This window comes from Ischnura elegans, chromosome 1 (assembly GCF_921293095.1).
Source record: "Ischnura elegans chromosome 1, ioIscEleg1.1, whole genome shotgun sequence".
In the NCBI taxonomy this organism is placed as follows: Eukaryota; Metazoa; Arthropoda; class Insecta; order Odonata; family Coenagrionidae; genus Ischnura; species Ischnura elegans.
Window position 1 is genome coordinate 5,612,400 of NC_060246.1, and position 21,297 is coordinate 5,633,696.

A 21,297-nucleotide genomic window follows, 5' to 3' on the forward strand; every position below is an offset into this window, starting at 1 on the left:
TCCAAGCATAGACGAGGAGGAAGTATCGTTGAAGTCGTTACCAGAAGAAACAGAATCGCTCCAGCCGCACCGACGTCGAATTACTATTGATGGAAGCGTCATAAATTTCGTCGTGACGGGTATTTGATATTAACAGAATCGAGTAGCGAGAGTTAAGTCTGCATGACCCCTCCAATACCTTCAAAGCATGCTCTCTGGCATGGTCCGAGAGGCAGCCTGATAACGCTTTGACTGCTCTTAAATACTATGCAAATGCCACTTTTACAATTGCTCGATCAATTCCAACTAACTCTAATACAAAAAGGAAAACTATTTTTCATGAAAAAAAAACAGAAAAAGTACGAAATTTACTGCCTTTGATGCCTCATTTCAAATGAAAAAAGGTGGCTTCGATAAGCTACCATGCGGTTATATGTATAGTTATTCGGCAGAATTTCCTTTTTTTTCGAAGTTTTACCTAATTCATCCGACGTATGTGAAAAGTCTAAAAACGTACGTACACGAACCGGCATATAATCGGGCACCCGACCCTCGGGGACGGAGACATGGCAAGGTATGAAAAGCAGAGGGCAGACATACGAAGCTCTAGCGGCGCAACGAGAACTCCAATAGCCCCCCAGTCCGAGGTTAACATGAAACTTATCAACGGGTAAGTGACGATGAAGAAGGGAGTGAAGACATCATTACAATGACTGAAGAGTGGGTGCCTCTATAGCAAGAGTGAAACCGATTAGGCTATTCCGAGATAGATCGGGATGTCTCATTCCATGAGGGAGTTGACGAAGTTATGGCAGGGAGGAGGGGTAGAAATGCACGATGCAAAACGTTAAAGAGGAGGATCACCGCTACCAGCCCTGGCTGGGGAGCTGGAATTCGCAATCGAATGCAATCTGGAATGCGCAATCGAATGCCACTGCAAGGGCTGCCACGTGCGCGACAGTCTGCGCAGCCACATTTTGCTGCTAGATGATGAAGAAGCTAGCATGAAACGGTGCTATATCTCCGAGTCAATGGACGTCTCAGTATCCGTGAATATTCGCTTGAAATATCTGAGCTATTCGAATGTCGTGGCCATGACATCGCCCTCTGGCCATTTTCGAGGTTTTTCCCGAGTTGAATTATTTAGAGACAAATATTTTTTTGCCCTCAGTATGCGTGCCCTCCTCTTTTTAAAGGAAAGCTGGATAAGAGCTATCTTACATTCCCTCCTTATAATCCTAATTAATCACTAATATAATGGACGATTTAACAACTTCGGGATCTATTTTTCATCAGTAGATGTTCTTTTTGAAATTCCAATTCCTGGAAAATAACTTTCTATCCTGATCACCATCTCCGATTTTCGGTTAAACAAAGAGAACGCCTTCCTTCAATGGAGCCTTCTTCGGTTAATTAAGTCCAACATTCCCGTTGCGCAACATAATTCAGCGAAGGATATCGCGTCGTTAGATAGATTGATTTTGTCGAAGAGGTCGCTCGCATTTATTAACAAAAGCAGCGCCGCACGCGACTCGTCTCGTGGCGTCGATTCAAAAAAGGTCGAGGAGAGATGGGAATCGCTCCTCTGAGGGAAGAGAGTGTTCGAGCAGTGAAGACGGCGTCGCGCCACCCAAACTCCATCCGTCCATGCATCCCTCCCGGAGTCACTCCCGAATATCCGTCCTCCCTCACCTGATGGCGTCACCGTCGCTGGCACACGCGCGGGTGGCACCCTCTCCATATCATTCCTTCGCACGCTGCGAACGGAATCCTCTCTTTCTTCCTTCCGCAATCCCCCTCCCATCGCCGCGCTCTCTCCGCTCCGCCGTAAGTCATTGACCGGCGGAGGCGGGGGGGGGGGGGGGGACCACGTGGGTTTGAACGCTACGGGAGGGAGGGGGGGGGGGGGGGGGGGTAAGGCGGCTGCGAAGACGAGCAGTTGGTGCATCGTTGTGTTCGACGGGTCCTTCCCCTTCCTCCACACCCCTCCCCATGCCCACGCACGTTCGCATATATCGCACACTTATTATTATCAAGAATATTAGTACTCTATCGAGTACGGTAGGAACACGCCTCATGGGACAGCCTCCGATTCCCTCCGGCCAGCACCCTCCCACATTCAACGCAGTTCCGCCTTTACATTTCATCAATGAATTCCATCCCTTCCCTCCCCGCTCATCTTTCCTTGAAATTCCGTTTTCAGTTTCCTAATCGTTCCATCCTCTGTTTCTTCCCGATCTCCTCCTCCTCACCCACCACGTCTATCAATACCCCTTCACCATTCACCTCACCCCCTCCTTTTATCCTCTATAAAGTATATTGATATCCTCAAATATTTTTCATCATTTATCGCTCAGCGCCCACGTTTCTGCACCGATTTGCATTGACTTTCCATTTAAGTTAACACGCCCACCCGCTCTCTCCTGTTCGCGAAGATGATTTACGCACGAATTCCGTAAAAAAAAACTGTTATCATTATTTCAGTTTTCTAACGTTTACGGTAGGTTTGCATAAAGTATTTACGAAGTACACCGGCAGTCTGCCCTCCCTTCATATAACTTCCCTCTTCAATTCACAATAAGGCCTACTATCCAAAAATAATTCTCTTCCTGGGGGTGGAAAAATTTCCTAAACGGTATCCACGAAAAAATGTGATTTTAAGAGGTATGAAACATCAACGATCAATGACGCCGGTCTAACAGCCGGTCAAGATACCTGTGCCTGAAAACTTATTATAATGGCTATCTTAATAAAATGGTGACGTCAAATATTTACTCCAGTCACAACAAATACTGGTGACACCTTTGTTTTCATTTACACTGTACAGTGACACTGCCATGAATGAAGATTTTTACCATGATTAGCTGGTGCGGATTGCGCTCTGTGCCTTACGAAGTGAAACTTAACACCCCAGTGGTATTTTGAGCTCAAGTGATAGAGTCGAGAGACATGAGGCTCGACGAGATGCTGGCCCAGCTCTCCTTCCTCTTACACGCGGCGTTGTTCACGTAATTAAGACTCGATTCCTTCAGTTGTGTTCGCATTAATTAGTGTGATACTAAAAAAAGATGAAAAATAAAAGGCAAATGGGGATAATTTTTCAAAAAAAAATACCTTACTGCATGAGATTCATTGAAAAACATAATTGAACTGAAAAAGATCCCACTGGAAAATAAGGATGTAATACGCATTATTAATTAAGGATGGCTTTCATGATAACCCGGAGGCACCCTACCAATTTTAAAGTAATTTTGTTAATCCAACCCTCATCTCCTCTCCAAATTTCATTCATCCCGATATCTTTATACGCTTCTTGTAACTCATTGTTTTTTATTATGGTTTGACTTGAGAAGTTAAAATAGAACTCACCAAACCACATCACTGGCCGTTGGTGCGTGGCCATCACACATTTAGGGCCAACAATAAAAGAGTCACACCATTCAATGAGCCACATGCGAAGTTCTGACGAGCAGGGAAAAGCTTCGTGGACATTTTATGATGCCTAAGACTTTTCCCGAATTATAACCCGGGACCCTTAAGTACCAACACTGCAACGCGTGATGAACCATTATCAAGAGACAGCTGCACAAAATCAGATCTGGCCTGAAACCAGATTAATGACGCTAGCCGTTTTTTTCCGCTCGCTTAAGAGTTTTCTTCGGCTTTAGAATAATGTCGCGATCGTTCACCTCAATCGATTGCAAGGAGAAAAATGCGAGGTTCGAGGAAACAAACCCAGTCACCTGTATTTTTACCCATACTTACCATATCATCCAACTGAAAGTAACTCCCACGCTAAAACGGCTCAAATACTCAAGTGAAATGAGACAAGAGCCGATGAGAGACGGAGGGAGATTTGAAAATTGAGAGAGGACATCTGCGTGGGGAACCCCCCCTCGCCATCCTCCGAGACATCTATCTCCCTTTAAGGGACAGAGAATGCAGGGGAGCGGACCAGCTGGGGCTAACTCTAAGAGTCATTGGCCGCCCTCGCAAAAGCGCCAAGATCGCTTCGTCTGAGAGCGTGATACGTACATACATGAATATCGGAAGCATAGGAAAAAAAGCCACCTCATGCTGATCATGAAAACTCCATATCACAGATGATGCAATGGTTAAGAAAGCTAAAACTGCAAAATAAACATTGTATTTTAGAATAATTAGCTCTTTCATGTACTTTCCGTTGACTGTCATTGCCTCGTTAATTTCAATACCTTGAAAACTTTATTTTGAGCATAATTTGAAATGAATTTTTTCACGAAAGGAAGCTGATTTTTCAATTTCCCGTCAGTAACTACAGGCATCCCCCGAGTTAAGTAAGAGATGCGTTCCGGCAGACTATGCGTAAGTCGAAATTTACGTAAGTCGAACCTTTGCGTTGGCGCTTCAGATATTGCTGTATAACAAGTTGTATCGTACAGGAATGAGCGCAACCACATACGCCACCACATCCATCGCTAGAACTGCAAATTTTCACGTTGATTGCTGACTTGGGATTTATAAGCGATTTTTCTACAGAAATTAATGAAATTTCCTTCGAGGAATGACAAAAATGGGTCACTTTGTTATTTTTAGCACGTTAAAAACTCTATAACTATTCGATATTTTTTCTACCATAGGTTGTACGAGCGAATATCTACTTCTTCGCGCTCTCATTCGAAAATTAACGTAATCATTTGAAATACGGTTATCGCTTACGTAAGTACGGATTTACGTAAGTCGAGACATGCGTAACTCGGGGGATGCCTGTATACAAGCAGCGTCTATTGAGAGATTTTTGAAGGTCCGAAGACGAAACGAAAGGATGACAAAGAATCACGATGAAATTCCGTATGCTATAGAGGCTTTATTGCCAGGATTATTTCCATACAAGCAGTCTGCTCTAAATATAAGCGAATTTCAAAACTTTGCGTTCCAAAAATAAATCGAAAACTTAGGAGATGAAGCTACTAAAGAGGGGGCCTATACTTTTATGTACCTACAAGGGATTTTCCAAATAAATAAGTGATAATAAAGGAGGCAGTAATTGGAAGCATTTCTTCAAACTTAATTCCTGTGTTTGGCGGAAAAACAGTACGAACCTAAGAAGCTATCGCACGACAAGTCGAATCATGCTGCAACATATGGAGTCATACTTCTTGACGTATTATAGAAGGATCTTGAATGACGCGGAAAAATCGAAATCCTTTTCAAAGCGTGGTTGACCACGCCCGCATAAATATTTAATTGGCAGTTTCGTGTGAGTAAACACGCGTCGTCGCATTTTTCAATCCCTTCGATGGTATTCGTCTTCGCCATTTCCGTGTCGGCATCAGATGTCGTCGTCAGCAGTTCGCTAAAGAGAATCATTTTTCTTCGTGACATAGAAACTTATGGAAGACCTTTCACCTTCTCAAAACAAAATACCCGCCCAAAAAATCTTTCCGGCCGTTCTTTCCCTTAGGACATGGCATTTGATAAATAATCAAGAACCTAAGAAAGACTTTCAGAGCGGCATTTTTTTATATACTAATAGCTAGGAGTCGTAAAGAACGTGACTTTCCGAGTATAGTTCTAACGGAGCATGATGGTAAATCCTAGGGGGATACTACAGCTAAAAAAACTCAGTATCTATCCCAGGTGAAACCTCCAACCGTGACACTATTGGCAAGAGAGCCCTCTGCACCTTGATCGCCTTCTGAGAGACTGATTGGCGTGAGCGTGGTTACGCCTTTAACGCCTTTGCATCGTGGGCAGTCCGGCTGAGCCACACATGACCACTTCCAAGGGCACGATAAAAACATCTTTTGATTCCCTTCGCCATCGGTGCACGTTGGCCACACACTTGCCCCACGCGCCCCCTCGCCAAGCACGTTTCGGAAGCAGACTCCAGCTATATTTTGCGACATTTCGCAACCCAAGGCACAAATTTGTCCGCTCGTCTGCTAACTGTGGACGCATCCTCCCCTTCAGTCCACAACATCCCTGCGATTGGCATGCACAGCAGAATCCATCCCTCGTCAGCTCTTCTTTCTCTCAGTCTAGCGGGACATGTGTGCCATGAGAGAAGTTATTGAATACTGAATGGTAAGAAGAGCAGTGGAATGGGAGAGCTGGGTCACCGCTAGATTGCGCGTATTCGATTGGACGGGAAAGGGAAGTACAGGAAGTGGTCGATTCACACGTCAACGGCCACATCTCGACGAGTTCCGGTGATTCCGATTGGCCCGATGATGGAACCGAGGGCACGTGCCGCGTCCCCGCTCTCGCCTCTTGGGACATCGGATCGGGCGCCGCGCATCGATCAGGCCACAGCTCCGAGAGGCTGCTTCACGCGGAGAATGTGTCATCCCAAAGTGTACTTGGCAGGGCAATGGAATCAGAGAACCGGAAACTAAAAAACGATAAAATCACCACGATAAAATAAAATAAGGACTAAAATTACGGCCGAACGTGAAACCAGAGCCTCAATAAAAGTCACAAGTAAAACTGTTTTCTCACATGATGTCTTCGATGCGGGAATTTGGAAACTCCGTGCATAACATATTAGTCAACTTAGTTCATCAAAGGAGTAAAATAACCTAGAGATAAGAGCATTTTCAAAGCACGATTTATTTCCAAATTATGTTGTCGTGGTTTTATAATAAGTAATGCGTGATATCCAACATAATGAAAAGCACTTCTCGTCCATTTCCACGCTTTGTTATTCATTATAATCTATCCAGGTTTCGGCACGTGATACCATTTTCAAGGTATGGTAAGGTATGGCTTTCATCTTGAAAATGGCATTATGTGCTTATCCACTGGTTGGTTAATGAATAAATAAGTACGGATATAGACAGGTACTCTTCATTGTGTTAAATAATCAAAGATTCATTCCGCATAACGCCGGAAACTATATTTTTATACATACTATCATTGTAAGATAGCCGAGAACTTAACCATCGGCCTCACTTTCGGCCGTCAACAATTTCTGAGCAATGCAAGTGCCTACTACCACTTAGAGATCATATTCTCACGGAGATGTTAAACAAAAACATAAAAATGGAGATCCTGGAAATGTTAGATCATGCGAGAAGAGGTTGCTGGCTGTTGAGTGTCGTTTCATTCACAGTAGAAAACTGATCCAGGCACAATTTTCTGCATTAGTTCATAGCTACACATGATCTTACGAAACTTACTTCACAGAATTTTTCTTTGGCAGTTCATATTGAATGTGGACGTATATATAATCGTCTTCTATGCGGTAGCATAAATATTTATGCACCTTCCACGCGGACACTGTGTGAAATAAAGTGTGAGTGAAACTTTCCTAAAAAGTCTTGTTTAGTGTGCACTCACGAGCAAAAGATGTCAAAGAGAGAAACAGTTCGATTTTTTGTTCTCATTTTTGCTACAAATTATTACAACTTATAGTGTTAACTGTCGTCAACTTTTGAATTCTTCCGCTTCCTTATTATATAAAACACATGCACTGACACCAACACACTCACCTTCTCACTAGCAGTTTTAAAAGATGCGGAAATAAGAAATGAAACCAGTGTTACCACTAACGTTCTATAATCTGCTTATCTAAGTGAGCATGACTAATAAAACCAATAGTATGATGGTTAACCTCGTATGAAAAGTGCCGCGGACGCGCCTACCTTGGACAAATATGCATCTGTGGTCTAGTGTGCACAAGGTTTCGTGAAGTGCATCGCTGCCTTAAGCGTCGAAGAAAGTAAACAATGCAAGGCCCAGGTCGCGCGTCGGCCTTTGCAGCGAAGCCTCTCTAGTTCACTTCCGCAAGTAGTAAATTAATAAGTCCTCCAACAGTCCTCGCTTAGGTCGAACAGAAGCAGTGAAAAAAACGGTGCGAGCCAGCGAAGAAAAAAATACGCGCGTGAAATAAAATCACCCCGCCAGCCATCACAATGCGTATCAGGTCGCAAGGCTAAGTAAGTATATTCTCAGAGCGAAAACGACTCTTGGTTGACCTCCTCCGCTTCGCAAAAGCGGAGAAGGTAGACCAGATAGCAAATAGGTGCAGACATGCATGGCGATTGTGAAGGATACCCACTGATGCGTGCGCGTTCATACAAGGTCTGAGGTCGAAACATGTTTTGCAGGTTTTTATCTCGTATTCAACGATTTCGAAGGAATAAAAGGATTGATGAGAAAAGATACTTTGACCCGATGAGACTTAGAATCTTAATGAATGGAAAAATAAACTACGTCATCCGGCCTCAAAATGAGCTCTTTCTGGCGAAATTTATGTACGATCAGCGTTAAATGCATTCGTAAAAATGTTATCATTTTTCAAGGTATATTAATCTAGTAACGGCTCTTTGGCCCAGTATCTTTAAAAAATGATGATATCACATTCAACCTCGCAAACCATCTTGTCGATAATTCACTACCATCACATAAATGTCACAATTTTATGAATCAGAACGGGTTGATAATTTATGACGCTTGTAAATGCATTACGATAGCTACGAAACTAAATTCCTCAGGAATAATGAGGGACCAGTATCAAGAAATCCATCTCGACTAATTTAGCACTTAATGTAGTCAAGTATTTAATTTATGAAATACAGCTTCCTTTTCCTTGAGGACAGAATAAGACTGAGATGAAATCTTGAAATACACTTGACGACCAAACATTCATTGATGCTACACTTCAATGAGAGCATAGACTCAGTGATTCACAGAACACCCTCAGTACCCAAGAAAGTACCCTGATTCCTGGACGCACGCTTTTATTTAATCCTTAACGAACAAAATCACTTCCCGAGTCTGATCGAAGTTAGCGGTGGGGTACCTGGTCCATCGGGGCAGCGAGTTTTCGCGCAATCTGTGAGTTCAGTAAAACAATATATGCCTACGTGATTGTGTTGAAGACTACATGGAAATGCTACGTAAAATCCGAAGACATAGTTTGTACGTTTTATGAAAAAGACAGGTACGAATGTAGTTAACATAAACTGTACTTATAAATGGCATATGCGAACAATCGGTGCCTCTACTATGCTTCTAGCTATCGGAAGATCCAGGTTCCCACTACAGTCAAAGGTTTTAAGCCAATTTACGCGTTTGGTATTTATCCTCGGTATTATTTTGTTAGCTAATTTTTGCATCAAATATCCCTTGCCTCCCCAACTAGTACATAATCGTACACATGAAATACACTGTACATCAGTCGCTGACTGCTCCATTGAAATTCCTTCTCTCGCCCTTACTCCACCTTTTCTAAAATGCATTTGTCCAGCGGATTACCTCATCCAAGGAATGTCGATTTAACGTGAGCGCTGAAGAGTAACTGAGTCACATTTAAAGCATATTCTCGACGGATCCCCAACATTTATTCCAGCTCACGCGGATCCCCAACGCGTAAATGGCGCGGCCCACCATGTCGGCATTAACGAATTCAGCCGTAGGGTCGGTTCCTTTGTTTTTTTGGGGGGGAGGGCCTGAGAGACGCTCTCAGTGCGGGGGCGAGGGGAAGTTGCAGGGGGGCAATTGCGAGTTCGACGACCTTTTTTCCGTGTGCGTGCTTCCCTAGCGACATGCCGCCGCTCCGGAAATCACTTCCCCCCCCCCACCCCACCACGTCGCTTCTTCCCCCCACCCTCCCCCGCCTTTTAGGCGCAACCCCTTGCGGTCCTAGTCTCCTTTGTCCACCACGAATTCACCACGAGTGCCAATATTTCGCACCTATAGCCTCGTGCAACGAGTAGGTCGTTCCAATAACCACGAAATAAATGCGAATGTACCATCATACAGCCCCTCATAAGTCCATTTAATGAGATGCCCCCCCACAAACTATCCACGACGCGTCGCGTGCCCCAGCTGAAGCCGTTGCGACTCACAATTTTTCAATTCACGCAATTTCCTTTAACATCATTGCAGGCATATTTCATATTCTGACGATTCTTTCCCAGGCCCTTTTCGCCCCTACAAGGCCTAGCCAACCGTTTGCCAATTTTCCACGGACCCGACCAGCAGAATTTCACGCACAGGCATGTCCTAAGTGTGGAGAAACCCAATACGGTGGAGCCCGCGATCCCAAGATTGTCAGGCCACTTCGCCACCGGAGCCGACATAAGGTCCAGACCATGACGGCGATTATAATATCAGCTCTCTCGTTCTATAATGATTCAGGAAATCTGCAAATGAGTGCTACCATAATTACAACTACCAAGATACATTGCTTTATCGGGCACTTTGAGTGACTCGTAGTTGAATTTTTTTATTAAATCATTACCTACTTAACTATCAGTTAAAATGTTCATTGGTCGAATTCCATTTTGGACAATGATTTGACCAACAATGATTAAGTGTGCCAGAAATCTTAAGAGAATCCAGTAGAGAGTTGATAACGAGGACTATTAACTCCTCACATACGGATTTGCTTTTTGAACCAGATTATATTGATTTCCCGATAATTTCACGAACTTAGATTGGGTAAATTATGTCTATTTAATACATCGAGTAACATTCAAACTATATTTAAAGCCATAAATCCAATTCTACTTTGTAACTTGAGGTTTTCATTGAAATTATAAACCTGTTTATAGATAAGGTCATGCGAGAATCTGATCCATGGATACATGGGGATGAGAGATAGTGGAAGGAGGTGCACGTGAAGAGTGTATCCTGGTGCCGCGAATGCTACTCGTTCACCTGCCGGCGAATACAGTTGACGTTCGGCTCCAGTGTCTTGTCCACAGAATGCGACGGATAGACCCCGTGGCCTCTCATCGCACGATCGAGCACATGGCCCTGCTTCGCGGCGAGGCGTCTGTCTCATCGTTGGCCACCGAACGGCTACACGCGGAATTCATACGGTGAGCGCCCGCTGACAGGTAGCCACGCGACTCGTTTTGCCATTCAGTGGCCACGAGCATTGTTCGGCTACCCCCAGCGAACAATGGGGGCTTCGCTGAAGGTGACCGGATCATATTGGCAGCTTTAAAAATGCAAAAATTTGAGCATCACCAGCTCAAAATCGACTTCCGCGAATGAAATAATATTCAATGTCAATCAATTTTCGTCTTCTTTCCTCTCAACTTAACATTCCATTGAATACAATTATATGAAAAGAGCCCCGGATAGGGATCGCTGCTCATCTGCTCTATTCTTATACACCATCCCAAGCTACAAAGTGCAGGCAAATAGATGGAGAGGAATGGAGAGCTTTAAGAAAGTGTTACAGGAGAAAATGATTTTGTGTGGAGTGATTTCTCAAATGATACGGGCCTTCGGAAATCCTCCCAGCACCCTTCCTAAACCTTGTGAATGCTTCTCCACCATTTAGAGGTTCAGTCATGGCTCCTTTTAATTAAGCTTATAGCTCCCAATAAGCATCAGAGCTCTCCTACCTATCTTAACTAAGTGAGCCCAGTAACTAGGGGCAGATATAAAAATATTTAGAATGAATCATAGACTCGAAATCATTCACGTTGAATATAACAAACTAGCTTTTTGACCCGTACTTTGAAAGACTCCCATGAATACAAGAGATCTAGATTAGCACTATGTGGAACGCCGAGTTTTTACTGAACTAAAATATCCCTCCAGTAATAATCAAACATTTTAAAAATATTTTCATACTTTTATCGAAAAATCTTGGATAGGTTGGAGATGATACCATAAAATGAGGCGTAGAGTAGGGTTTAACCACACCTACTGCCTCTGAAAAGAGAAGCTAAGGATCTGCCGCCGCAAGGACACAAATGGTGAGATGAGAACCGAAGTATTTGTGTAATTCAGAGGCACTCGAAGTGACATCGACCGAAGCGAACGGAAAAAGGCCCTCGCGTTTTCGTCCGCCCTTGCAGTCTCGCAAAAAGAACCAAAAACACAGCGATCGCGTAACGCGGTAGGAGCACGCGAATCTTACCTTGTTCTTATTTTTTTCCATTCTACGCACTACGAACGGAGATGGAAGGGATTCTTTGGACGTAATTAGGTTGGTTGGAAAGTGTGCATGTTCAGGGGGAAGGAGATTCACAGCGGGAGAGGGGGGAAGGGGAGATGATGCAACGGGAGACGTCGGCGATTAATCGCAAGGACGCAGTGGGACCCTGCCTTCTGTTTTTTCTTGAACATCGAACAGCTTGCGAAGCTGAGACAATTGTAGAACTTTGCTTCACGAAATGAAATGCATAATATTCTTTTCCCTGCGCGGGCACACGTCCCTCCCACTTTCACCCCACCCCCTCTTTCTCTTTACGTAGAAAGCGAGATTTCACACAGTTTGGGGCGCCTCGAGAGTTCAAAGACCTTTCTTTCTCTCTCTCTCTCTCTTCCCCTCTCGTCACCCCCACTCTCCCTTTTATTCTCCGCACCAAACTTCCCTCACTCTCCTTCCCGCCCATTATTTGATAGAGTCATCGCCGTCGTTAGCATTACATGCTCTGAAGCTTTGCCGAAGATACAGCTTTTACTTATTTCGGGCAGTATTTGAGAAGAAGAAAAAGTAATATGTGCCATAATGGTTAACTTATTTCCTATAATGTGACATATTGAGGCGATTATTCGAAAGTAAGATAGAAAGGTTATTGAGCCTCGACCTCTAACTTGCGCTATTTAGTTGTTGATAACTATTTCAGTAATAAAAGTTTTTATAGTTGGATATAGCAATGCCCGCAGTAGGAGGAGATGAAACTTAAGATAGCAACATCATGACTTCAAATTTCCGAGTCTTAAAGATAATTTTCGACGTCCGAGGCAAGTGGTATAGTGTGTGTGGTATAATATATGACGAACGAAACAGACGCTCAACCAATTTTTATCTGTTTTGCCATTTCGTCACTTCTTCAACGTGGACATTTGGTACCTTCACTTCACCTTCTATTGATAGTTTTAGGGTAAGCTAAAAACACTTATTTTTACACGATTGTAAGCGCCGTTTAAAATCCAGCCATTTATCAATAGAAAGCAGTCGTAATATTGGTTTGACACGGCCCTCCACTTATTTCTCGTCTTAGTGAGCCATATCATTATTAAGCAGTATTTCCTTTACGCATTAAAATTTTGTACACTTTTCGGTGAGCACATTTCAAGGCTTAATCGACCAAACTATCCACACTGAATGGGTGTTTCACCCTCATTAGTTCACAGCAAAAATAAGTTGGATTATATCACTTAGTCATTAATGATTTTTCCTCATCCTAGAGCCGCCTACAATTTTCCGAAGGCCATGTTCTTACCGACACACTGTATTAATATCGGTCGTCTGGGGAAAAATCGAAAGTCCGAAGAAAGTAAGCTCATTAAACGTCGTGAAAAGTTCAACGAACTCTTTGGAGCTAGAAATACGTTGACGACCGACAGAGGTGGGCGGGCGCGCTGTCATTTGAACACCACATTCTCAGCAAAATGAAGATCAGGCACTCCTAAACAGCTACATTGCAAGAGACGAATTAATTATTCATGTTCGCCTTACTTCAACCCTATATTGCAGAGATTGCATATAAAATATCTTAGGGTAAAAGATTTGTATGAAAAGCAATAATAATGAGAACTTTCGCATTAATTTAAAAATCGAACGCAGCTTTGCACGCGTAACTCTCTCATTTGCGGAAAAGGGGCAAGTTCAATAACGTAATGGTAAAGCCATGAAATAGGATATTGCAATTGCGACAAGCACCGAAGCAAAAATTCATCAACTAAGCTTTTCTCTGATGGCCGATCGGATCGGATCTCTCTCTCTTTCTCTCTCTCCGACGGGTCCAATTAAAAATGGCCTATCTTTTGGGAAATCACTCCACTTTCTCCTTTTTCCTTCCACTCAAAGATAGACGCTTTCCTTCACGGATTGTGAGGATGGCTTACGCGCATTCACAGATAAAAAACAATGGACGGGGAGAGAAAGGGAAAGGAGGTCATAAACCTGTCCTCAACCTCCCCCGGATTCGAACCGCGGAGAGCCTGTTTGGAAGCCACCGAGTCGGACTCCTTTTTCGGCCTCCTCCCCTACCTGCTGCTGTTCTCCTGCGGGGAGTGAGAGGGGGGGGGGAGAGAAACCCTTTTTTCCCCATTTCTGTCCACTCGTGGAGGAGAGCAAAAGAGAGGCAGTGTCGGGGCGGCGTATTGCGGAAGGCCGTCGTCATCGGCGAGGGGAGACGAGCAGAGCGCGAGAGAGCATGCGGGGCCGCTCGCTTCAAAGGCCACCTCCGAAATATTGAAGGGGGCGGGGAGGAGGGGACGGAGGGGAGGGGTGAGGTGTGGGCAGAAGGGCCAGCAACTTTCGTCCACTGACCCCTCCGGAATTTAGTAGTGACAACCGACCACCAATCCATGACGCCAGAGGAAGGACCATTGGTGGGGGGAGGGGAGGCAGAGAATGGGTGCATTTCGGAGGGGGGATCGATCCCTCTCCACTCGCTCGCTCCCCTCCACGCGATACCAGGGGTGGTCAACCTTTTCAAGGAAGGATAGGGCCATTCGCTTTTCACGTTCCGTGAAAATAACCTCAGAGACCCCAAAAATATTCCAAGCGTTCACTTTCGACAGAAGTCGAATGAACTTCATGGCGACCCGATTCCACGAAAGTTAATTTTAACTTGCTTCATTAAAACGCCTCCCTTTTCTCCGAGTACATTATTATAAGCTCATTGACACCCAAAGTTGCACTGGCGATTGACTATTTACTTGAGGAAGCACTCCACGGAATGTTAATAGAGGAAGGATTAATAGACTTGACTGGGGATTTATTGTTTGTTAATTACATTATCAGAAGTTAAATAGAGGAAAAAATACTCCAATGTTTGAGGAGCACAAAATATTACAACCCGTATAAATGAAAGGACGTTATTGCAGAATTTATTCCACATTGGTCGCATTTATTACTAAAGAGAACTGACGGTGACCTAGTCTTCTTCACTGGTACAGTCAAATTTTCGATGAAATAACAAATTAATTAGAACTACTAAAATATCTGAGCAATGCCAAAAAAGCCAATGTCGTCGACATGATTTCCGGGATTTCAAGAAAACATCGTATTTTTTAAAGAACTGAGTCTATCATAATGATTCGTATCATCACGAACGTAAGGCCCTAATTACGGTTAAAAAACAGCGAGTCCCAAATATTTATGTCACGAAGTTTTCATTAAACATGATAGTCACTCTAACATGAGGAGTCTGGCAGCGGCTTCACGATCTATCTACCTCGATGGCTTCACGTCATTCCTAGAGATTGAAAAGAGGTGAGAATGCCAATAAATCCGTGCCTCTACACAGTCTCATTTTGCGAACGATTCCCGAAATCAGCCCTTGGGACGTCGGTTGACGACCCCTCGCGTCTTTACACCCCCTCCTTCCCTCTCCCTACCCCCCTCCCTCCGCCTCCCCCCCCTCCCTCCCTCCTCGCGTATGAGAAGAAGAGGGAGAAAACCAACACTCCACGCCTCCAACACACAACACATTCCCACCCCCATCATTGAATTCACCTCTTGCCCCCACCCTCCAAAGGCAGGCTAGAGCAAGGGTATGCACCCACCCCCAAAATAATGCCTCCCCTCCCCCCGCACGCAGCCTCACCCCCCCCCCTCCCTCGCACTCCCACGCCCACCCCCTCCCTCCCAATCCATCCTTCCTTGCTTGCTGCTGCCCTTATCTTACGCAGGCCGAGGACAGTGACCTTTCTAAGGGCGGGCAAGTGTGGCGGCGGGGTGAGGAGGACGACGGGAGTCGCGGTGCAGGGGAGCGGGCGATTCGGGGTGAGGGAGCATAAGAATACGAACTCTACTCCTCCTCAAGACTATTTTAATGTGGCAACTAATAGAAAACCTTCGTAATGACGTACTTTCGCGTCAGGGTTATCAACATCACCATTCGGCGCTAGGACAGACTAACAAAGGTCATCTCCTCGAATATCTACCTTAGATACCATAACACATTATTTCGCCAATGCCGGCAGATTTCACTAACGGACACGAACAGTTTTTCCTGCCCGACACAAGTACTCCGGAAAGAAAGTGGAGTAGCGGCGGTCCAATCGTATAGTATAGCTCAATGGTCTCTCCTTTTGTTATCATTGCGCTCACCGAACCTAATTTGCCATGAAAAGTTATCCCAATTATCATGGAAAAACATGATCGAACGTTTAATCTAAGATGCAGCAAAATTGCGCCCACGTACAGTATTTCTTCCAAAAAAAGGAGCGACCAAAGAACCAGATAAGAAGTTCCCTTGCAGAAAAACATAGAGACACAATAGCGCACACATTTCACATGATATTATCTTCTTCATAAGATGGAAGAGGAATCGACAAGTGCGACCGTTGAAGTATGACTGAAGCGTATGAGATTATCTATTCATGGTCGTAAAACTTTTGTAAGTGCTCGGAGTTTGAATGGAATGCTATCTACACACTTTAATAATGCTCTCATGCGAAGGAAGGGAAAGAATTAAATATTTCCTTTTAAACATGGCTAACCAGTGGAATATTTCGAGCATGGCACCATTCATTCATCCGAATGAAGGAAGCGCACTCCTCCGGTACTTTATTCAAAGTTCAAAAGTATAGCGGATGCCGTACGGCGGCATCAACACCCCCAGTCAAGGGTTAATAAAAAGTTCAAGCAGATTGTTTTCATCTAGCTCTCATCGAACTATACATGCCTGAATTGTAAAACCATCACTGAAAAATATTTGTGTTCCTGAAGACAATGGAGAATTATAGAATCAGGGGAGGTTTGCGAATGTCCACTGAAATGCAAAGACGTCGATAAGACCACCATTGGAGGTTCGCGATAACTCCAACTCCTTTATTTTTTTTCCCCCTAAATTTGCACGACTCGTTTCAGTTTTTCTCACCCATAGAAATGAATCCACGGGTACATAGAGCGACATACACATGGCATGGAATAATATGAAGGAAATGGTGCTCTAACAGTTCTAAGGATGCAAGGCAGGTGAGACGAAACGCAGATCATTGGTGTGCTGACAGTTTTATCATTTCCGGTGACCAACAGACCTCGCCTCTTTAAGGCGTTCCCCACATTACTTACCCCTTTTCCACGGTCATTTACCTTCGGGTTGAAAAGATCGATAGAGCCACTTTTTCTTTCGCGTCAGAAATTTCGGAAACTCTTGTCTGCATCAAATATCAATCCTTATCATTCCCGTCTCTAATATACGCTAATATCAATGCAATTCGGCATTTATTGACTGTAAAAGTCCGAAAAGTAGTGAAAATACTTTTTGATTGCCTACACCGGGTAATTGGTAAATTATGAACTTCCATACATGGCTCAAAGTTTGTCCAACAATATCTTAAGATGAATAACGGATGGCTATTAATATACATTGAGTAAAAACGATTCGAACTTGGCCTCATGCAAAGTATCATTGTAAATTAATTTGAATAGGATCTATTTTTATAACTCAACGCATCTTAAATTCGCGTTTTTAAAAGCGTGAAGCCTAGTTATTCTCTAATTTCGTTGGATGTTGGATAAATTACAGTCCTGTAGGAAAAATTATTACTCGAGGAGACTTTTCCATGTAATTATTTAGAGGAGTCATCCATTTGTATTATAAAATATTGTATAGAAGAAACCTTAATGACTCATTTCTCACAAATGCCATTAAATTATCTGCAAATGATTCCTCTGCAATTTGACAGTTCTAATTTTAACGGCAATCCATCGCCGACTAAGTTGAACTTCACCACTGTATGTAATTCAGTACGAGTGGGAAAGTCACAGCGATTAAGAGCAATTACTCAGGAGCAATTTTTAGCATTAGATCAAGAATGAACTGAATGAATAAAGCACAGCATTGTTCCTGCTATCATCCATCCGCGCGAATGTACCACAGGAGTGAGGCGCGGATTCACAAAAAGCCTACTGCTCCATATTGCTGGTGTATATTAAGAAAGGTGAAGTGAGGAGGGGAGAAGAAGGTGGTCGGCCCCGGATCGATTGGCACCGCAGTGTCACCGAGGCGTGCGAGTCACGCTGCTCCTCCGTGCACTTCCGACCATTGCAACGAGGCAGCACTTCCGATTGCGGCTAGTCCTCGTGATACCAGGCGACGACCGTTCCAGGGTTGGCGGTATTTTTGCGCGATCTGTCGCTAGAGTGAGGTCGTTTCCCTCTGTCGGAGGAGTTGTTCGTTCACAGCGGAGCGGGTCTTCGTCATTTCTTCTCTGGACTGCAGCCGTTTCCTCTGTCCGACGTGGTCGCTTCCACTCCGGAAATAGGCAGTACGGATGCATTTCAAACCATCTACACCGAAAAAATATCCTTCGCATAGACATAGGAGCGTGGGAGGGCAGCGATTACGTACTAATATCCTGCGAGGGAGGTGTCAGGGGGGATGGAGAGATGAAAGACACCAGCCCCCCCTCCCGCCGGGGTGAACGAATCCAAAGAACAACAACTTGCTTCCCCTCAGTCACTCACCTCTCTCTCGACGCCTTCCCCTCCAAGTCACCCTACCGGCGAACGAGAAAACGACGACGCTACCCAATCTTATGAACAGGAGAACCAGTCCTGCCATCTCGCGGATTTCGCGTTACACATTTGGGTCAGAATAGCTTACAGCCAGCTGTGCTTATCGGCATTGATTGATTGCGAAGTAAGTACGCCTTGGAGGTTACATCCGTAAAGTTCTATCTTTGCTTGATAATAATTAACATCCTAAACGTTGCCATTTAAAAGTAGCCCGCATAACAAACAAACACAAGTAGAGTCAGCAACATGCAAGTACTGACGATATAGACCTTGTCCTAGGATGACGGTCTGAAATGTAGTAATTCGCGTGAAGGTGGTTCGAAATAATGCGACAATAATATTAATAATGATATTTACGTCTAAACTGTGTAACGATCGGTAAATAAGTAGGTAGCAAGGCGAGCAGTTAAAAATACTAGATTGAATACCTTGGTGGGGTAGGAATCGGCGTTGAATCTCAGACGAAGTTGACGGCATATCTGACGATTGTCCTCTTCCTTTGGTGACAACCTATGGGATATAAATAGTTCCAAGTTGTAAATGATTGAATTGAACTGCCACTTGATCCACATAGACTTAGTATTCACTAATATAGCTCTTTTCCGGAACAGAAATATCGCACTGATTCGTAATGAGTTCCAAAATAAAATTGCGTTCACACCATTTAGCAGAAAATACCGAAGTTGAACCATCATCTTCGGGAATGACTGACTATTGCTGCTACTTAAAAACCACACTCAAATAATTGCAGCACTTAAGCGTAGCACTTGGCCTTCCTTGGAAATAGTGAAAACAAAATTGGTCAGTGGGATTAAATTGGCGAACCTTATGAAGGGTTTTTCCCCTGGCGGCGAGAGAATACTTCGCTAAGTTATCCATTGCCGGGGCTTTGGACCACGGCAGAAGTGGAATAGCGCGATGAGGAAAGTAAAGAGCACGCAAAGCGTTGTACTTCTCAGATGTCGGATCATATTGCTCGTCAGGGTCTTCCTCAGGGGGCGAATATTCCTCTGAAGACGTCTCTTCCTCTGACGTTTCAGCCATCGGATTACCAAAACAACACTGATTGTGAGAAAAACAATATGGCCGAAATCCAATAGATGACGAACGGTTATGCAAACAATTGAAGGTCGATATGTTGGTGTTCGCGGCTATTTCGAAACTTCTTATATGCAGTCCTGGGGGGTGTTTCAGAGTCTCCCTTTCCGAGCGGATCGGGAGACTTGACGCGGATTCTGCGTCACTTACTATCGGCCAGGCAATCCGTGCGTTTCAGACTGGCTTCCTATCGACTCAAGGCCGGCTTTCCTATCGGATAGAAGTCGAGTGGGCTAGAGGTGCCGGAAACTCATTCCCGTGGCGAGTGGAGATATGTTATATTGCTGTTTTTTATTAAGTATTTGGCTATAATAAAATCATACCACTTTATTTCATGAGTGCTGATATATGCGGATATTCTGATAGAGTAATATAAGTGCAAGTGACTTTAATTCTCGTGCAAATTAGGCGATAAATAGGCAGACTGTATCATTGACGGTACAAGTTCGTTTGCGTTGTTATTTGGACGAGTAATTTGGCAAAAAGAACGTGAAACAAGTTGGAATGCATGGCGTAACGACTTACAAATATGTAGGTAGCATAATGCATTGAATACGTGTCCGTGGGTTAGGAAGTATAACAATTTGTATAGTTTGAAATGATTGTGTGTGTGACTTGACATCGTAGTCACATCGAAATTAGACGTGGTTATGTACCTAATTCAGCTGATTACGTGGTACATGGTTTCAGTACATTCCATGTACATTATAAATATTCATTTTAATATGAAATACTAGTTCAAGCATAACGGGAATAGCCACGATAACAACTATACCGAAGCTCCCTCATACCATCCTTCTATATATAGGTTACAAATTTCGGCCATTTTGTAACAATTGACGGTGGCGCAGCGGGTTAAGGCAGTATGCAGCGAGGTAAAGGTTATAGGTTCGATTCCCTTTTGCAGCGAATATTTTTTTCTTTGTGGAATTATCGCTCACTGAAATATAATTTAGAAGATGTATTTCAAGTTGCATCAGTAGCAACAATTTTTCATTTTCGTACCAAATAAAATGGTGTTATAGAAATAACCGAGAACGTGCAAAACAGATAACAAACTAACAAAATTATTTTGCGTTATTTTAACGTACATAACTCGAGCCATTACTATTGATGTACTCTATTCAACCTAATGTAATCGCTATATTTTCTTCCAGCGTACCTCCACTTTCACGGAAAATTTTTAAGACGTTTACGGCATATCATGAAGGCCATAACATTATTTATGATGGTCAATATTCATATTTAATTGAGATACTGAATGAAAATATGACAATTTGGTTAAACAATTGAGTAAGTAAACCATATGTTGTTGGAAAAAATTATGGATTTCGTGACTGCCTGTAATTTAGTTCAAAAACTACATACGAACAATTCTAAAATAATTTTACTCGGCAACAACGTCAATTATGTGACAATGTATCAATTAGCACTTATTTATGCCCGTACATACCTTTCGCCTCCCTTGTCAAGTATCAAATCTTGCGGGAGGTTATTTTCGCTGCTCACTTGTCACTTGAAAATTGTGACGTTTTCTCGTTTCCCGGAGGAGGATGACTGTTGACGTCATACCAAAAGCGGAACGCTTTCCGATAGTATGTGTGAAACGCACGGAAGACGAGCGTAGGATAGGTTCCCGATCGACTCGGAATGAATCCGTTTCCGACGCCGCTAATCCTACGAGACTCTGAAACACCCCCCTGGTCCACGTAAGCAGTTTTAGAGGCCAACGGAGCATCTTTATTAGTCAGAGAGGTGATTATGAGATTTAAAGTTACAGTATGAAG

The 21,297-nt window shown here is 43.7% G+C and overlaps 1 protein-coding gene across 1 annotated transcript in view; it reads right to left on the bottom strand.

The window, feature by feature from the left end:
• Positions 1-19,495, bottom strand: part of LOC124155114 (U7 snRNA-associated Sm-like protein LSm11) — a 32,571-nt gene extending 13,076 nt beyond the window's left edge. The window contains exons 1-2 of the mRNA XM_046528851.1: positions 19,238-19,495; positions 18,841-18,922 (exon numbers count right to left, since the gene is read on the bottom strand). Coding sequence (XP_046384807.1) covers positions 18,841-18,922; positions 19,238-19,456 — 301 coding nt within the window. The 5' untranslated portion in view covers positions 19,457-19,495. The remainder of the gene's footprint in view (positions 1-18,840; positions 18,923-19,237) is intronic.
• Between the last annotated feature and the right edge of the window lie 1,802 nt (positions 19,496-21,297).